The 15,974-nt window shown below is 53.0% G+C and overlaps 1 protein-coding gene across 1 annotated transcript; it reads left to right on the forward strand.

Moving 5' to 3' along the window:
- Nucleotides 1–302: 302 nt before the first annotated feature.
- Nucleotides 303–15,922, forward strand: CLSTN3 (calsyntenin 3). The gene is given in 19 exon segments (XM_069786032.1): nucleotides 303–380; nucleotides 383–542; nucleotides 3,238–3,360; nucleotides 4,367–4,562; nucleotides 5,049–5,257; nucleotides 5,570–5,719; nucleotides 6,370–6,555; nucleotides 7,018–7,287; nucleotides 7,578–7,690; nucleotides 7,774–7,936; nucleotides 9,048–9,104; nucleotides 9,890–10,047; nucleotides 10,231–10,379; nucleotides 10,851–11,077; nucleotides 12,183–12,353; nucleotides 12,959–13,104; nucleotides 13,238–13,373; nucleotides 14,915–15,132; nucleotides 15,217–15,922. Coding segments are annotated over 19 exon segments (3,066 nt in total). The 5' UTR covers nucleotides 303–317; the 3' UTR covers nucleotides 15,388–15,922.
- The last annotated feature ends 52 nt before the right edge of the window (nucleotides 15,923–15,974 follow it).

The following is a 15,974-nucleotide window of genomic DNA, read 5'->3' on the forward strand; positions in this document are numbered from 1 at the left end:
GCCCTGCCCACCCCGGCGGCGGATGGGCGGCGGGCTCCGGTCGCGGTCTGCAGCCCCTCGCCCCCCCCCCCCCCCGCCATCTTCTTCACCCCCCCCATCCCCAGCCTGCTCCTCCCGCCCCCCCAACAAGCCGCGAGGATGCTTCCCGGGGCGAAATGCCGAGCACCGGTTTGGAAGCCCCCCCCCCCCCAGCTCCGTGCCCTGCCCGGCTCGCAGCCAGAAGGAACCCGGCCCCTGTGCCCCCCCCCCCCCCCCCCCCCCGCAGCACCTGGCGCGGCGGCCCCTCCCACCGGCTGCCGACCCCCGCCCGTGACGTCATGCTGCAGTGGCGGGGCGGGGCCGGGCGTGGAGCGGAGCCGGGCTGGCGGAGGGACCGCGCCGCGAGTGGGAGCGGGAGCGTGGGCAGGGCCGGGCCCGCCGCTCTCCAGTAGCCCCCCCCGGTGGGCCGGGACCCGCCGCGATGGGCGACCCTCGGTCGGCCGCCGTCCTCCTGCCTCTCCTCTGCCTCTGCGCCGCGCTGCCCGGCGGAGCCTCCAACAAAGGTGAGCGGTGGAGACCCGCCGGTGCCGTCCCGGGTGGCGTCCCGCGGCCGGGCGGGGTGGGGGGGTGGTGGTGGTGGTCGGGGCACGTTGAGCCGCCGTTCATCCATCCGCCCCCGCGGATGCGGCTCCGCGCTGCCCGTCGCCTTCGCCTGGCACGTTTTTCGTCCGCGGCCCCCGGCGGCTCCGGCTCCCTCTGCCCCTTCGGGCGTCCTCATCCCAGCCCCTCTCCCTACTTTCTCCATCCGTCTCCCGCCACCGGTTTCCTCTCCGTTCTCTCCTTCTGGCATTCCCCTCGCGTTTCCCCCTTTTCCACCCGCTTGTCTTGCTTTTGTTTCAGTTATCGCTGGGTGGCTTTAGCTTTCCTTCCCTTCCTTAGCCCGCTGGGAGAGAATGTGTTGCTTCTCCACAGACCCCTGTGGTCTCCAAAACACATCCCCTATCTCCATCTTCCAATTCTACTTCATCCGTCTACAATCCATCAGTAGGAATTATTGTACGGTTATGTGTTAACTCTGCAGGTTGCTTACATAAAACAGTATTTTATGTGCCAAATGTGTAAAAAAAACCCCCAAGCCCCTAACGCTATAGCTGTTAACGTTCTGAATGCAGATGTTCTTTGGCCACGTAGAGCGATGGAGAAGGATGTGGGTTTCTAGATCTGTGGCTGTAGAGACAGGCGTGAGACATTTGTCCGAGGGGAGCCAGTGCGTCAATAATCTGACAGGGTGGGAGAATCTGAAAACATGCGAGGGACTCGGGGGTCATCAGGGAATGTGACACCTTAGGGTGCCTTCCGTGCTTCGGCAGAGGTAGGGCTACAGGGCGGGTGCAACGCGGAGCTCTGTGTACGCTGACATTGGCAGGGGCATTTATTCGTACTGCTGTGGTGCCAAGGGGCCCGGTGGCGAGGCAAGGCCCCTTACGCTCTGGGTTTTCTCTCTCCTTTGTGAATTTACACTCTGAAACATCTACCCCACCCCACCCCCCGCCTTTGGCAAATTATTTTAGATTTACAGGAGCTTTCTTGAAGATGGTGGGAGTCTGTATCCTAAAAATATTCCAAAAATGTTTTTCTAATCTCCAGGAACTCGTTTCCCGAGAAATCAGATTGGTGATTCCCAAGTTGCAGGTGGATGCAGCAAAGGATTTATCTCTCTGCCACCAGCTTGTTACCCCAGCAACAGGGCACATTTGGCATTTGTAGCTATGGATTCCCACCTCGGTGGCGTGGCGCGGCGCGTGGACAAGAGCCGTCCGCAGGGTGGAATCCAGTGGGGGCAACAGAGGGGTGGGGTGAAACGTGGGCACTTGCACACAGGGAGGATTCCACCTGCATACTGAGCAGGGCGGCTGCTTCCCTGGATTTCCTACGCAATGCTTTATAATCTTAATCAATACGGTGAGGGAGAAATGCCAACCCACGCTCTTTGCCGCTACGCCAGGCTGGGTCTGCCCACTCTGCCCCGCTGATGCGTCCCCACCCTGACCTGTCGCCCTGTCTGCTGGCCCACCGCCCGGCTCCGGCAGCGTCCCCCGGCCCCGATTTGCGGGAGCGGCTGGTTGTAAGGGATACGGGCCCTTTTGAGTCAACACATCACGCCATGCCGGTGTGGTTTCAGAGGATGCTGTGCTGCAGGGGATGAATTCACATACTGGAAGTAGTGCCCTTGAGGGGAAAGGCTCGGTGTCCTGCTCCCCACCAGCTCTGAGCCATGCTGTGCTCAAAGTATCACTGGGCTGTAATAAATCTTGGTCTCCAGGGGGTGGGAGAGTGGGGGATTATCTGGGAATGGGGGGTTGTAACTAGGCCATGGAATATAATCTCTGAGGCCCATTTGGCAGGGAGTGGGCATGGGGGAGGGGTTTTTAATTTGCAATGATTTTTCTCCTCTCTCCCCTCCTCTCCCCTCCCCTTCCCTCCCCCCCCAACCCTTTATTTCTCCCTTTCCCTGCCCCGGAGCCTGTGTGATAAAGATTAATTTGCTATTTCTGGGCCTGTGACATTTTTCAGAGCCTCCTGCTGGCTGCTGCCTCCATGCCAAGCCTGGCTGGGCTCCAGCCACCGGGATTAGCAAGGAGGGGCCAAGGGAATATGGTGCTCGCCATGGAGTGGGGAAGGAAGGAGCAAGGGACTCTCAGAGGAGGTTATTCTACACGTAGGGTGACTGACTGACAGCGTACCTGGGTAGGCGTGTGTAGATCAGGGCCCTTAGTCCAGAGGATGGGAGGTGTAAGTGATAATGGCCGCGTGCAAGACTTGTCCCCTGGGGACACCCCAAGGGAAGATGTATCCTGGATCCTGTAATTATGGCTTGAGTGAGCTAAAGGATTTAGCATTTGGAATCTGTCTCCAGGATCAGGCTACTTCTGCCTCTTGATTTCAATTTTTTTTAACCGCTCCAGCTTTCCTGGGCACCCAGATGCCTCTCCGCATATTTCTTGTAAGATAGTAATGAGGAGGCCGGAAGGAACACATTGTTCCTGACGAGGTCTCCCAAGAGCCATGTAGAGTAGAACTAAAGAAAGAGAACTTCTTCCTCCCAGCCTGTTTTAGACTTCTTTATTTCCAGAGAGGGAGGTGGGGAGGGGTGGTTGTTACCTGCTACTGGATGATATTCTGCTCCTTTCCTACTGAATCTGTCATTGGCGGCTAACACGTTCCTGTGCTCCCTCCTTTACCCCAAATCCACCTCAGCAAACAAGCACAAACCCTGGATTGAAGCCGAGTATCAGGGCATCGTCATGGAGAATGACAACACAGTCCTGCTCAACCCACCGCTATTTGCACTGGACAAAGATGCTCCACTGCGCTATGCAGGTAGGTGGGTGACAGCTCTGGGAAGGGTGGGAGGCAGGGAGAGACTTCGGAAGAGGCAGAGGCAGGGTGACATTCATCCCTGTGCTGGATTCTAGCTCTCTCCAGGAAACGATCACCTCCAAACCTTGTTCCGGAGGAGGTCCCCAGTGAAGTCTGGAGGCAGTCGGGGCACAGCTTGATTTAGGATGCTGTGAGCTGTTTCCCTTAGGGAGAGAAATTGAGGGTGGAGCCAGCTACTTTTTGACGCAGTTCTGCTATTTCCAAAGATCACATGCACAGCTCTGTGTCTGTGAGCGCTGGAGAGAGCTGGTCGGGCACACTTCGTTGGCAGTGCGACATCCCCTCACAGTAAGCACAAATCCCTGAAACTACGGATGAGGCTTTCCGAGGGTTGTATTCCCGGTGCTTGCTTGGGCCGTGCCTGGAGCTTCCTCGCGCATCCTCCCTCAGCTTTGGGAGAGGAAAAGTGGTCCCTGTGAGCTGAACTCCAGGATTCGGGTGACCCTCTCTGCAGTTCCCTGCAGTACGGTGCACATCCTGCGTGTGTGGGTGGATGAGACATCATGGATCTTCACGCTTTGGCTGTCTATCTGCAATATGTGGCCTGTTTTGCCTCCCTGAGGGATGCAGAGGAGAAACAAGGTGCTCCCTCAGTACCGTGGCTGTGTAGCACTAATAAATCTAGCTTGAGCCTCGTAACCTCTGATCTTTCTTGATGCTGGTCAGGACTCCTTGCCGTGGGAGTAGTTTCCAGTAGAGAGCAATCTGCACCATTGATGGCTGTGAGAGAGGGCAGGAGGAACTCTTAGGGAACCAAAAACTGCTGGAAATGAGAGGTGATAATAAGGGAGAAGGGGGAGCGTAAGTCAGTAAGGAAGAAAATAAGGGAGAAGGGGGAGCGTAAGTCAGTAAGGAAGAAAATATGGGAGAGGGAAGCCAGGGGGCATAACGCACTCTCCTCAGCCCTTTTCTTTCTCCGCTTCCTCTCTGCCTTCGTGGCTACCAGGTGAAATCTGTGGCTTCAGGATCCATGGGGCAGGGGTACCTTTTGAAGCTGTGATCCTGGACAAAGCTACGGGTGAGGGGCTGATCCGGGCCAAGGAACCAGTGGATTGTGAAGCACATAAGGAGCACACGTTCACCATCCAGGCTTACGACTGTGGAGAGGGACCTGATGGAGCAAATACCAAGAAATCACACAAGTAAGTCCATGCAATCATTGCTGCATGTTAGAAAATGCGATCTGTCAGAGAAACTCAAATGCAAATTGCTGTGGGAACGCTTCCCTCAGCCAGAAGTATTTTTCTCTAGCCTTGATACTACAGCTCAACATGTTAATAAGACCCAAAGAGAAATGTTCACTGACTGAGTCACATGAGTGAACACACTAGAAATGAGGGCTGCTTGACAGTTGTGTCTAAGAGTGGTGTTTTATGTTGCTCCATATAGGCAGGAGGTCCAGATTACTTTATCGTTTCTTTTGCTCTTTCTCTGGGGTGGGAAACCATTGTCCCACCTCCTGCGTGCCAACATTGCTGCGTTGAAACCAAGGTCTCTTTCCTTTGCCCTTGCTTTTGACGGCTGGAAATCAGACTGGTGCACTTTAGGGGAGTGACTTCCACTGAAATTTAGGTGGTGTACGGCTCCTAATCGGCCGATCCGTTCTTTCTGATGTCTCTCTGCATCAGGGCCACGGTGCACGTTCGAGTAAACGATGTGAATGAGTTTGCCCCTGTCTTTGTGGAAAAGTTGTATCGTGTGGCAGTGACTGAGGGAAAGCTGTATGACCGCATCTTGCGTGTGGAGGCCATTGATGGAGACTGCTCGCCCCAGTACAGCCAGATCTGCTACTATGAGATCCTGACCCCCAATATTCCCTTCCTCATTGACAATGACGGTAAGAATCCGCACCTACCACGAGCACGTCACTCCCCCTTTCCTGCTTTGCTCCCTCTCTGCCAGTCCCATTTACTGGCAGAGCTGTACTGTATGAATTTTCTAGCACTGCTGATCTATCTCTCCTGGTGCAGAGATGCAGCAGCCATTTTGTGGGATGCTATAGCTTGTCACGGAGTGGCACCGGGGGGCGGGAACTCAACCCCTTTTTGGTTGTTTTTGTAGCTGATCAAAAATAAGAGTGATTTCTAGAAGGAACATCCTGGAGGAGACTGTCTTTCCTCTCTTTTGATCTCTTTGTCTTCCTAACCAGGGAACATCGAGAACACGGAGAAGCTGCAGTACAGTGGAGATCGTCTCTACAAATTCACAGTGACAGCCTATGACTGTGGAAAGAAGCGGGCTTCTGATGATGCTGAAGTGGAAATCCAGGTGAAACCCACCTGCAAGCCCAGCTGGCAGGGTATGAAACCTCCAAACACAGTTACATCTTCCGTTTGCTTTTGCTGAACTACTACTCGGTCCTACTTATTGCAAATGTTTATATATACACGTATAAATTTGTATGCCCATATACAGGGTTCAGTTCTGGCACCCACCTAAGGGGATGCAGCAGACACCTAAGTCTGTTGCAAAGCCACTGAAAGGCAATTCTAACATTGGAAGAATCTTTCCTTGGATTACTGTGAACTACTATGTATTTGATAAGGCTCATAGACTGTATTCAAGGTAGATCAGTTTTGGGGCCACTCACCCTGAGCGTATTTGGCTTTTCCAGAGGTGTTGTATGCCTACAGGTTCACCTTAGTCCATAGAGTTAAGGGGAAATCAACACAGCTAAATATCTGCTCTGCCTGATAAGAGAGGCTGACAATCCAAGGAGTGATGCTACACTGGTACTAGCTGTAGAAGATGAGAATTTGGACCCTGTGCTTCTAGGAAATCTTCCCTTGCACTGATGCCAGCTGCATAAAGTTGTCTTTCCAACACAGAAAGGGCCAAAAAATCTCTGTTTCTGGGCTAGTCCATAGATGCCACTTGTGTGTGTGCCAAACGTTCTGGCCTTGGGTCCTTGGCAGGACCTAACCCCTCCCTTTCACTCTTCTTCATTAGGCTGGAACAAGAGGATTGAGTACACCCCGGGGGCAGGCAGCCTCGCGCTCTTCCCCAGCATTCACCTGGAGACTTGCGACGAGCCCCTGTGGAACATCCAGGCCACAGTGGAGCTGCAGACGAACCACGTGGCCAAGGGCTGCGACCGGGATAACTACTCTGAGAAGTCGCTACGCAAACTCTGCGGTGAATTGATTCTTTCCTGGGCCGAGGGCAGTTGCGGCACGGCACCCTGCCCCTTCCCTTGGAGGGGTGCCCAGCGGTAGCTCTGCGCCTCACGCGGCAGGGATGCCGGGGACACATTCCTCACGTCGGCTGCGGTCAGGGAGGACGCCTAGATCGCACGCTGCATCGAGGGGCAGCGGGCACCCTGCCTGTATTTAGAAGGGGCTCCCCGTGCTTTCCTCACTGGGAAGCCGGAGGTTTCTGTGCATCGCCCCAGTACGCAGAGTCTGTGGGACTCCCCTCAGCACAGATGGAAAAGTCACCATCCTTCTCCAGCTAGGAGAAGACCTATAGGCAACTCCTCCTCTCCCTGTCCTCTGAGACCTTACAACGAGCCCTCTAGCACCCTCTTCATCTGTTCCCCAGTTCTCAGGCTCCTTATTCTCCCGTGCTGACACTCCTGACTCCTTCCCTTCTCCATAGGTGCTGCCTCAGGAGAGATCGACCTGCTGCCGGTGCCGAGCCCCACGGCGAACTGGACCGCGCGGCTCTCGGTGCACTACAGCCAGGACAGCAGCCTCATCTACTGGTTCAATGGCAGCCAGGCTGCCCAGGTGCCTGTCGTGAACGGGCCGAACGCCCACGAGGGGCTGAGTGACCACTTCACCCTGTCCGTATGGATGAAGCACGCCGTGGTGCCCAGCAAAGGCAGGCGGGAAGAGGAGACGGTGATCTGCAGTACAGTGCAGAGCGGTGAGACGCCTTTCCTGGGTTGGGGACGCTTCTGCCCGCTGCCTCTAGCGAGTTAGAAGGGATTGTCCCCGCAGGGGGAAATCTCTTTGTGTTCCAGAGCGGGACCTGGGCAGGGGTCCGTCCTTAGGAAGGCAGGTTCTTCAGGTGTCGCTTTCTCTGGGAGCAGTCAAGCCCGCTGTGAGCACGCGGTGCAGAGTGCCAGTCGTGCAGGCTAGCGTGTGCTTCGGGGCTCTGGCTAGCGAGACCGCTCCGAGGTGCGATACCTAACTCCCTGTGCTTGTCCCTGGCAGAGGACGGCTACTCGCATTACTCTCTGGCTGTGCACGGCTGCCGGATCGCTTTCCTCTACTGGCCGTTGCTGGAAAGCTCAAGGCCTGTGAAATTCCTCTGGAAGCTTGAGCAGGTGAGGGAGGAAGCGTTTGCCTCTTCCCCACGTCCCTTCTCCTTCTGCCCTTTGCCGATCCCCTCCTCTGCTGTCTGCCCTAGGTCTGCGACGACGAATGGCACCATTACGCCCTCAACCTGGAGTTCCCCACTGTCACGCTCTACGTGGACGGCGTCTCTTACGACCCTGCCCTCATCCACGACAACGGCCTCATTCACCCCCCACGGCGGGAACCCTCGCTCATGATTGGAGCCTGCTGGACCGGTGAGCGCCCGCTCCCCGAACCATGCTCTTCCCATATGGGAGACAAGGGAGTGGAGGGAGAGCCAGAAGAGGTGAAAGAAACACCACCTGGTACTAGATGATGCAAACCACGTTGCTGCCATCTTGCCTCCTTGGCACCAAAGCCAATGTGGCTCCTTCCTTCCTTATGGACCAAGCCAGCAGGCCATGGTAATAATAGCTCAGGGACAAGTGTCATTGGCAGCTTCATGGACAACAGCAGCAGAATATGCGATGGATAACCAGCTTTCAGGCAGAGGAGAGTTGAAACTCTGTACCTCGTTCAGGCTTTGGTGTTTCTATCAAAGCTTTTCATCAGAGAGCAGGCAGTACTGTTTGTGCTTCTGGTTGTATCGATGGGGATTTCTGTGTCTTGAGGGTCTGTATGAAGAAGTCACAAATCGTTCAGCAGAGGAATTGGGTTGGAGGACAAAGATCAGGTTAGAAACACAGTTAAGCCACTACCAGATTAAAATCCGTTCTGTGGAGATGTAAGGCTGCATTTCCCAGGTCTTTCAGTTCTCTTGCAAGACTGAAGCAGGACCGAACTAAAGGAATTTGCCTGCTGCTTGCCTTCACTCCAGCACAGATTTCTAGCAAGATCAAATCTTTACTGTAGTACTGCTTCTGCCAGGTCAGGGATCTTCCCACAGCTCTGTGCTCTCGATTGGCTTTTTGCAACCAACAATTATTAGTCAGCTTGGGACACCCTCCTGGAACCATCTGAGTTTCAAAGGGATGTTGAGAACCTGGCTTTTTGCAAACATGGCTAGGACCATGTCCCATAAACGGGGATCAATTAATTCCCCAAATAGGTATCATTGGGAAAGGAGAAAAAAACCCAAACCCTATACTTTCTCCCTTGTATCGGTTACTCATCCTACAGTCTCCCCGTCCCCTTCCTGAGAGGGACTCTGCCCTCTTCCACCTGTGATGCGCTGTCTCCAGGGCTGAAGGGTGCACTGCTTGGCACACGACTCCAGAGCTGTTCTTTTGGACTGGCCCATGGAGGCACTTGTATAGATGCTTGCCTGACCCTGTAACTACCCTCTTCGAATGCCTTATTGCTTCTCTGCATGTTCTCCTTTTGCAGAGGAGAAAACCAAAGAGAAAATCAAAGGAAGCGAGAACTCCACTGATAGTGTACAAGGTAGGGAAAAGAAAGAAGGCGGTTCCCTTCCCCACTTCACCGTGCATGACTGTCACTTCTTGCATGGTGCCTTCCTCATACAGCAACCCCGGTCCTGTCCTGCCACCTCCCACCATCCTGGGAGGAAAACCCTTATTTGGCAGATTGGTCCCTGATACCCTGATATCTGTGGAGCATGAAAAGGCTGATAGGAGGACTACAGCCTGCTTTGAGAGATGCAGTATGCTTTTCATGTGGAGAAAGAGTCCTCATGCCTGATCATTAAAGTTGGTCTCTGAAGAACGCAAGAGCCATTAGAGACATCAGGAGATGTCACCTCATCCCTAACTATCTATGAAACGTATAGTTTCTTTTAAAAGCCCTCACAGGAAGCAGAGCGAGAAGGGGACAAGAAATTGTTTCCATCTGGCATTCAGCAGTTTGGCAGAAACTTCTCTATGCTACCCACCGTTCACTGCCCTAGTCTTTCCGTTGGTCTGTTTTTCTCGCTTTCCCCCATCTGGAATTCAAAAAATGGTCATCGCCTTACTTCAGCATCCCCCGTCTTCTTGTTGTCTTTCTTTTCCGTGTTCCGTGCACCCCTCTGTCTCTCTCTACTTCTCTTAGCATCTGTCTGTCCCTCACAACGTTGCTTTTGTTGTCTTGGCTTTTCCATGCCCCATGCACCCCTCTGTCTCTCTCCACCTCCCTTAACATCTCTCTGTCCCTCACACTGTTGCTTTTGTTGGTTTTGCTCTCTTCCTCGCCATGTCTCTCACACCCTCCACCTCCCATGTTTCCCTCAGGAGATCCTCTGTCGATACACCACTACTTCCATGGTTACTTGGCTGGCTTCACTGTGCGCCCTGGTAGCTTGGAGAGCCGGGAGGTTATTGAATGCCTATATGCCTGCCGTGAGGGGCTTGATTACAGTGACTTCGACAGTCTGGGCAAAGGGATGAAGGTACGCCCATCTGCCCAGCTTGCATGGGTCTCCTCCACTCTCCTCCCCAGCCTTGCTTCCCAGGACTTTGCCTGCTCCCCCCGCCTCAAACAACTCCCCACCTTTCTCCTTGGTGTCTCGCTTAGCCTGGACTCTTGGCATTTGCCAAGGAACCCTGAGTATTTTCTTCTCTTCCACCTGTAGGTTCACGTGAACCCCTCTCAGTCCCTGCTCACCTTGGAGGGTGACGATGTGGAAACCTTCAACCATGCAATCCAGCACGTGGCTTACATGAATTCACTGCGCTTCGCTACCCCTGGAGTCCGGCCGCTCAGACTCACCACTAGTGTCAAGTGAGTGGACAAAGCGGCACCTCCAGCTAAGTTCAGCAAGAGGGTTACCTCTCTGTTGACTAAAAGCCCCCTCCCTCACCTTGGATTTAGTTCTAATTGATGGTCTCAAAATGGGTACAAGTCTTCCTGAAAAGAAGGATTAAAGTATCCAGTATCCAAATGGATACTGTAATGCTGGGTCCTGGGGTCTTTGCAGGTAGCAGAACTTCTACCTTCACTCATGGTGTTCCCGGCATGTGGCCTGGTTTTAATTTCCTCTGTGGTGTGTGGATGTGACCAAGTCACCTGAAACCCAGTGACGTCGTTCCTACCACACTTCTCTTTCTTGCACAGCAGGCTCTAGGGAAGCTTTAGGAAGACTACCAGAAAAAGGATGTTCCCTTCACTGGCAGTAATGGGCAGGAGTTGTTCTTTTACAATGCTGCTGGTGGAAGCTTGGGCCAACCGATGCTTTCTACTGCTCTCCTTCAGGTGTTTCAGTGAAGAGTCCTGTGTCTCTATTCCTGACGTGGAAGGTTACGTTGTGGTGCTACAGCCTGATGCCCCCCAGATCCTGTTGAGTGGCAATGCCCACTTTGCTCATCCTGCATCAGACTTTGAGGGTCCTGACGGGGTCCCCCTGTTCCCCAACCTCCAGATCACCTGCTCTATTTCTCACCAGGTGGAGGCCAAGAAGGATGAGAACTGGCATGGTACCGGTGAGTGGAGTACGGGGCGAGGTCTAAAAGACAAGGTGGAAAGCCCTACAAGAGTTGCTGCTCTGCAGAGGAAGTAGAGCCCCTCATTACACCCGAAATAGGAGAGAGTTTACAAATACAGAAGCAAGGCCCATTGTCTGTCAATATGTAGGCTAATCGGTTCTTATCCCTTTCTGCTCCTCCCTGTACTTTTTCTATCCACGCCGTTCCTTTGCCTCACCCTCTCCTCCTTCTTTCCCAGGCTGCTCATTCCTAATCCCTTTTACATTTTACCTACATTTCCCCTGACCGAATCCAGCACTGGATGGATGTCCTGCCTGTTACTCTCTCCACACCTGCGCTTACTCAGCCTCCTCCTGCTTCCTTCTCTCCTGCTTTCCTTATTTCTCACCCCCTCCCATCTATTCCTGCATCACTTACTCCTGTGAATTCCCCAGTCGGTTTCCTACCACCCTATGACACCATGTCCCTCAATTTCTCTCCATCACCCTCAGATTATTTCTCTGCACTCTGGGCTCTACATGTCCTTTCACTTCTTTCATATCTCTTCCGGTAATGGGATTTTTTGCTCATAGCTTTCTGTTTAGCAGCTTTGCCTTTCCTTGTAAAAGGATGAGTTTCTTGACATAGAGCAGGTTGGTCTTAGTGCTGCTGAAAGTAGTTAGTCATGGAATGTGGTTGTCATTTTAAAGAAGATGAGATCTCAGCCATGGTAACCAGCAGTCATGAGGCAGGGGAAAGCTTTCAAAAGCACTCAGGGTCTGGGAACGTGTGATAGTGTTGTTCCCAATTTGCACATTGTCATTGTCAACAGAGTCCTTACAGCCAAGATGTGTTATCGTGAACCAGTCTGATAATAGCATGTTGTTCCAAAATAAAGTGACTTTATTATGCACATAAATAATGTCGTTAGAACCAGGGGGACTCCTCCAACAAGTAATTAGACTGACTGATTTTACTCAAGGTCAGCGCTAGCCAGAGAAAGAGAAGTCATTACGTAGGATGTGAGCGCTTTTAAGTAAGTGGGTACCACTCTGTGTAACTCCTGCCTTCACTGACGGCTGTCTGGCTTTCTGGCCCTGTCTTCTTTCCGTTCACGTCTCAGTGACAGACACACGAATGTCAGATGAGATTGTGCACAACCTGGATGGCTGCGAGATCTCGTTGGTAGGAGACGACTTGGACCCGGAGAGGGAGTATCTGCTCCTGGACGGGGCACTGCTGCAGCAGCGGGGCCTGGAGCTTGTGAACACCTCTGCCTACCTGACCATCACAGGTACGTCCTCTCCTTGGCCACAGCGGTCGAATTACGCCTCGCCCGCGGCCTGTCAGGCATCGCTGGGAGAAGCACTTAACCTGCTGTTAGAGATGTGTTGGTGTACTTTGTGAGACTCTGAGGTGTAACCGTTTGTTGAACTCCCGGCTTTTGGAAGTCCCAGGCCATTTCCCTGGGGAGGTGAGTCCTCCTCCAGCCCGCAGTACTAGGGCATGGTGTCTGAGCTCTCACCCAGGCTCGTATCGCTCCTCCTGACTTACTCCGTGGGGTTTGGTGTTGTCGGGAGCCAGCAGCATTTTGCGTGACGTGGCTGGGGGACAGCACACTCGACAGGTGGTGGACTGGTACAACACTGTTGTACTCTCCAGAACTTAACAGGGCTGCTGCTCTTGATCCTTCCATCCCTTCCATTTGTTCTAGCAATGCAAGCAGGGATTTCATCATGTCCTTTGCAGCCAGCTCCATCTCTGCTCCCTTCCTAAAATTAATGAACCCAGCATTGCCTTGGATTCCTCTATAGCTCCTAGTTGCTACGGGGTTATGACGCCAGATGACTTTGAAGCAGGAGCTTCCTCACCCCACGCCAATGTCTCTTCTTGTCTCAGGTGTGGAGAGCATTGCAGTTTACGAGGAAATACTGCGCCAGGTCTCATACCACATCAACCACGGGGCTGCTCTTTATGAAAGGAAGTTTCACCTGTCCTGCACTGAGATGAACGGACGCTACTCCAGCAATGAGTTTACTGTTGAGGTACGAGATAAATACATGCACACATAGGTGCTTCTACATGCATGAAGAGGACATGGTGGACGGGAATGCACACAATATGTAGAATATACCTTGAACACAGGGCTGAGTCTCTCTCGCTTTGCTCTTTCTGCAGGTGAATGTCCTCCACAACATGAACCGAGCTGCTCATCCTAACCATATTCTGAGCTCCCAGCAGTTCATGCACCGTGGCCATCATTTACCCCCAGAGCTGTCTGGGCACAGTTTGGCAAGCGGCCCTAACAACCCAAGTAAGTAACACTATCTTCTGGGTTTATTCCTTTCGGTCAGGATGCTGATTTTATGATATCCTGGTAGAACCTATAGCAGAGGATTCCTTTCAGGCTCCCTATACCCATGTTACCGAGTTCTCGTTATACTGTCCTGTCCTACTCATCATTAGCAAATGGACTGCAGTCTGTGTCAAACTGTGTTTGAGAGCTTGGCGCAACAATCCTCCTCTTTTGCTGTGTTGTTTTCTTGACATAGAGGCAGCCTGAAATCTACACCTGAGAAGGTTTAAAAAGAACAACCGTAAGCTGGTACCATTTAATTTGTGCACCTTGCAAAGGTGCTGTGCGGGCTTGGGGGTAATGTAATTTCAGAAAGAAGTTTCAAGAGCATGAGAGAAACAAGAGAATCAAGACTGCCACTGATCTAAAAAAAAAAAAAAAAAGAGATGGGACTAGGTGGTGGTCAGCAAGGCAGAAAAATGTAGGAGACAGCACCACGCAGACAAGAGGAGCATTCTTGCCCCCCAAAACGGAGGAGAGAGAAGCTTGAAAACCAGACTAGAGATTAGATTTGTTGGTTTGCGCTGGCAGCCCTGTGCCACAAGTGTGACCGCAGTCCAGCTGGCTCCTCCTAGGCTGTGAGAGCTCTAGGACTGTTACAGAAGAGCCTGCGTTGATTTTTTTGTCCCGTTGTAGGGAACATGGAAAGCACCTTTGGTGCTAGCTTTTGCTGCAGCTTCCTGCAGCAGCTGATCCCCAGCTGGTCCAGTCCTGCAGCCGGTCCTGAGCCACCGCAGGGACAGCCTACGGATGTGCTGGGAGACCACCAAACCCCAGACTTTGCCGGTCCCTTTCCCAGCTCTGCCTGATGGCAGCAGCAAAGGAAAAGTTGTCCCTGCTGTACAGAACCACCCAGAACAAATCCACGGAGGGCCCAGATAGATTTTGCAGGGAAGGAGGTTATCTGGGGAGTCCAGGCTCAGCCTACAGGCCTAGAGCAAAGGAGTGGGAGTTGGGCTGAGGGTCTTAGATGAATTTCAAGTTTTCTCCTGTGGAGAAGCCAGGCTTTGGCTGTGGCACTAATTAGAAGGCCATCACAGCCCTCACCTCTGCCCCATATGCAAACCAGACTTCTTTTGGCTTCCTTCTTTCTCTACTGCTTGCATAGAAATCACACCCTGGGAAAATCATCCTTGTGCCCTTAGAGGCTCTCCCCAGCCCACATTTCTCCCTCCTAAGAGGGGGATACAAATGGCTGCTGCGCAACAATATTCCAGCGACCTCTGTAAACCAAAGATGTGCAGAGTCTACAGACCAGGCTGACATCGGAGCACGCCTGGACCCAGGCATCCTGGAAAACCAGGCAGGCCTCCAGCAAAGATACAGCAGCTGAAGGCAGGACCTGCCTGTGCCCAGGGGAGCGGAAAAGTCAGGACGCATTCCTGCCTAGACCAAAAACCCAAGCGCTGCCCAGGAACCCCACTTCCCACAGGTCAGGTTGGAAATGCCCATTTCTGTGGCAGGCTCTAACCACACCTTCTCATTTTCTTTCTCCAAAGTGGTCCCCAGCGCTGCCACCGTCATCATTGTGGTGTGCGTGGGCTTCCTGGCGCTCATGGTGATCCTCGGCATCCTGCGCATCCACTCCCTGCACCGGCGGGGAGTGGGGCAAGAGGTCCCTGGGGCTGCTGAAGGGGAGCACGCAAGCACCGGAGGCAAAGAGAGTGACATGTTCTGGGATGACTCGGCCCTCACCATCATAGTCAACCCCATGGAGGTGAGGAGCAGCCACAGCGGCTGGGGCTGGGTGGGCAGCCGGGGTGCCAGATCCTTCCCCTCACCCCATCTCTCACCTCCCCAGTCCTACCAGAGCTGCCAGGACAGGGCAGCAGAAAGTGGCGAGGGCAGAGCTAGCGAGGGGATGGAGGACGAAGATGACAGCACCGACTCGGAGACGCCCGACTCCCCGGACAGCAATGACATGGATGACCGACACATCATCGGCAAAAGTGACGGCTCTCACCGCTACTAGGAGCTTTAAAACACCAGTCCAATGGATTCCCCCAAAACATATGGCTGGAAGGAGGAGGTGTCTTACTTTTAACTTCTTCCTTCCCCCCACCGTGTACACATGCGCTCCTCCCTCATTTGTCATTTCTGCCTCCCATGTTCCTTCATCTTCTGCCATTCTCATTGTGGACATTCCCCACGTTATTGACCCCCCATCTGGCTCTCTAGAAACATGTGTTAGGGCACTTGCACATGACAGTGGCACAGTTCAAACCATGACGAGGAAGGAGGGGCTTGGAAAGAACAGAAATTTGGAAGGAGGAGCCAGCCATAGGGCTCAGAGTGGGGTCTCTCACAACCCTGCCCCAGATATTATATATATATATTGTATATTTTTTCAATGTTGTCGTTTGAGGTTTATTCTCGTTTCATGCAAAAAACCCCCACTGCAGCTTGTGTCGCTTTGTAAAATTGTCGATACTCCTAAACTAAATGAATGAAGGTAAGAAGGACGAGGAAACAAAGTGGATTTTAAAATAAATGGATTTCAAATAAAATGCTCAGGGCTTCTGCAGTTTTTCACCACAAGCAGGGAAGGAAACAGTCAGT

The sequence above is a fragment of the Haliaeetus albicilla genome, chromosome 6 (genome assembly GCF_947461875.1).
Source record: "Haliaeetus albicilla chromosome 6, bHalAlb1.1, whole genome shotgun sequence".
NCBI lineage: Eukaryota > Metazoa > Chordata > Aves > Accipitriformes > Accipitridae > Haliaeetus > Haliaeetus albicilla.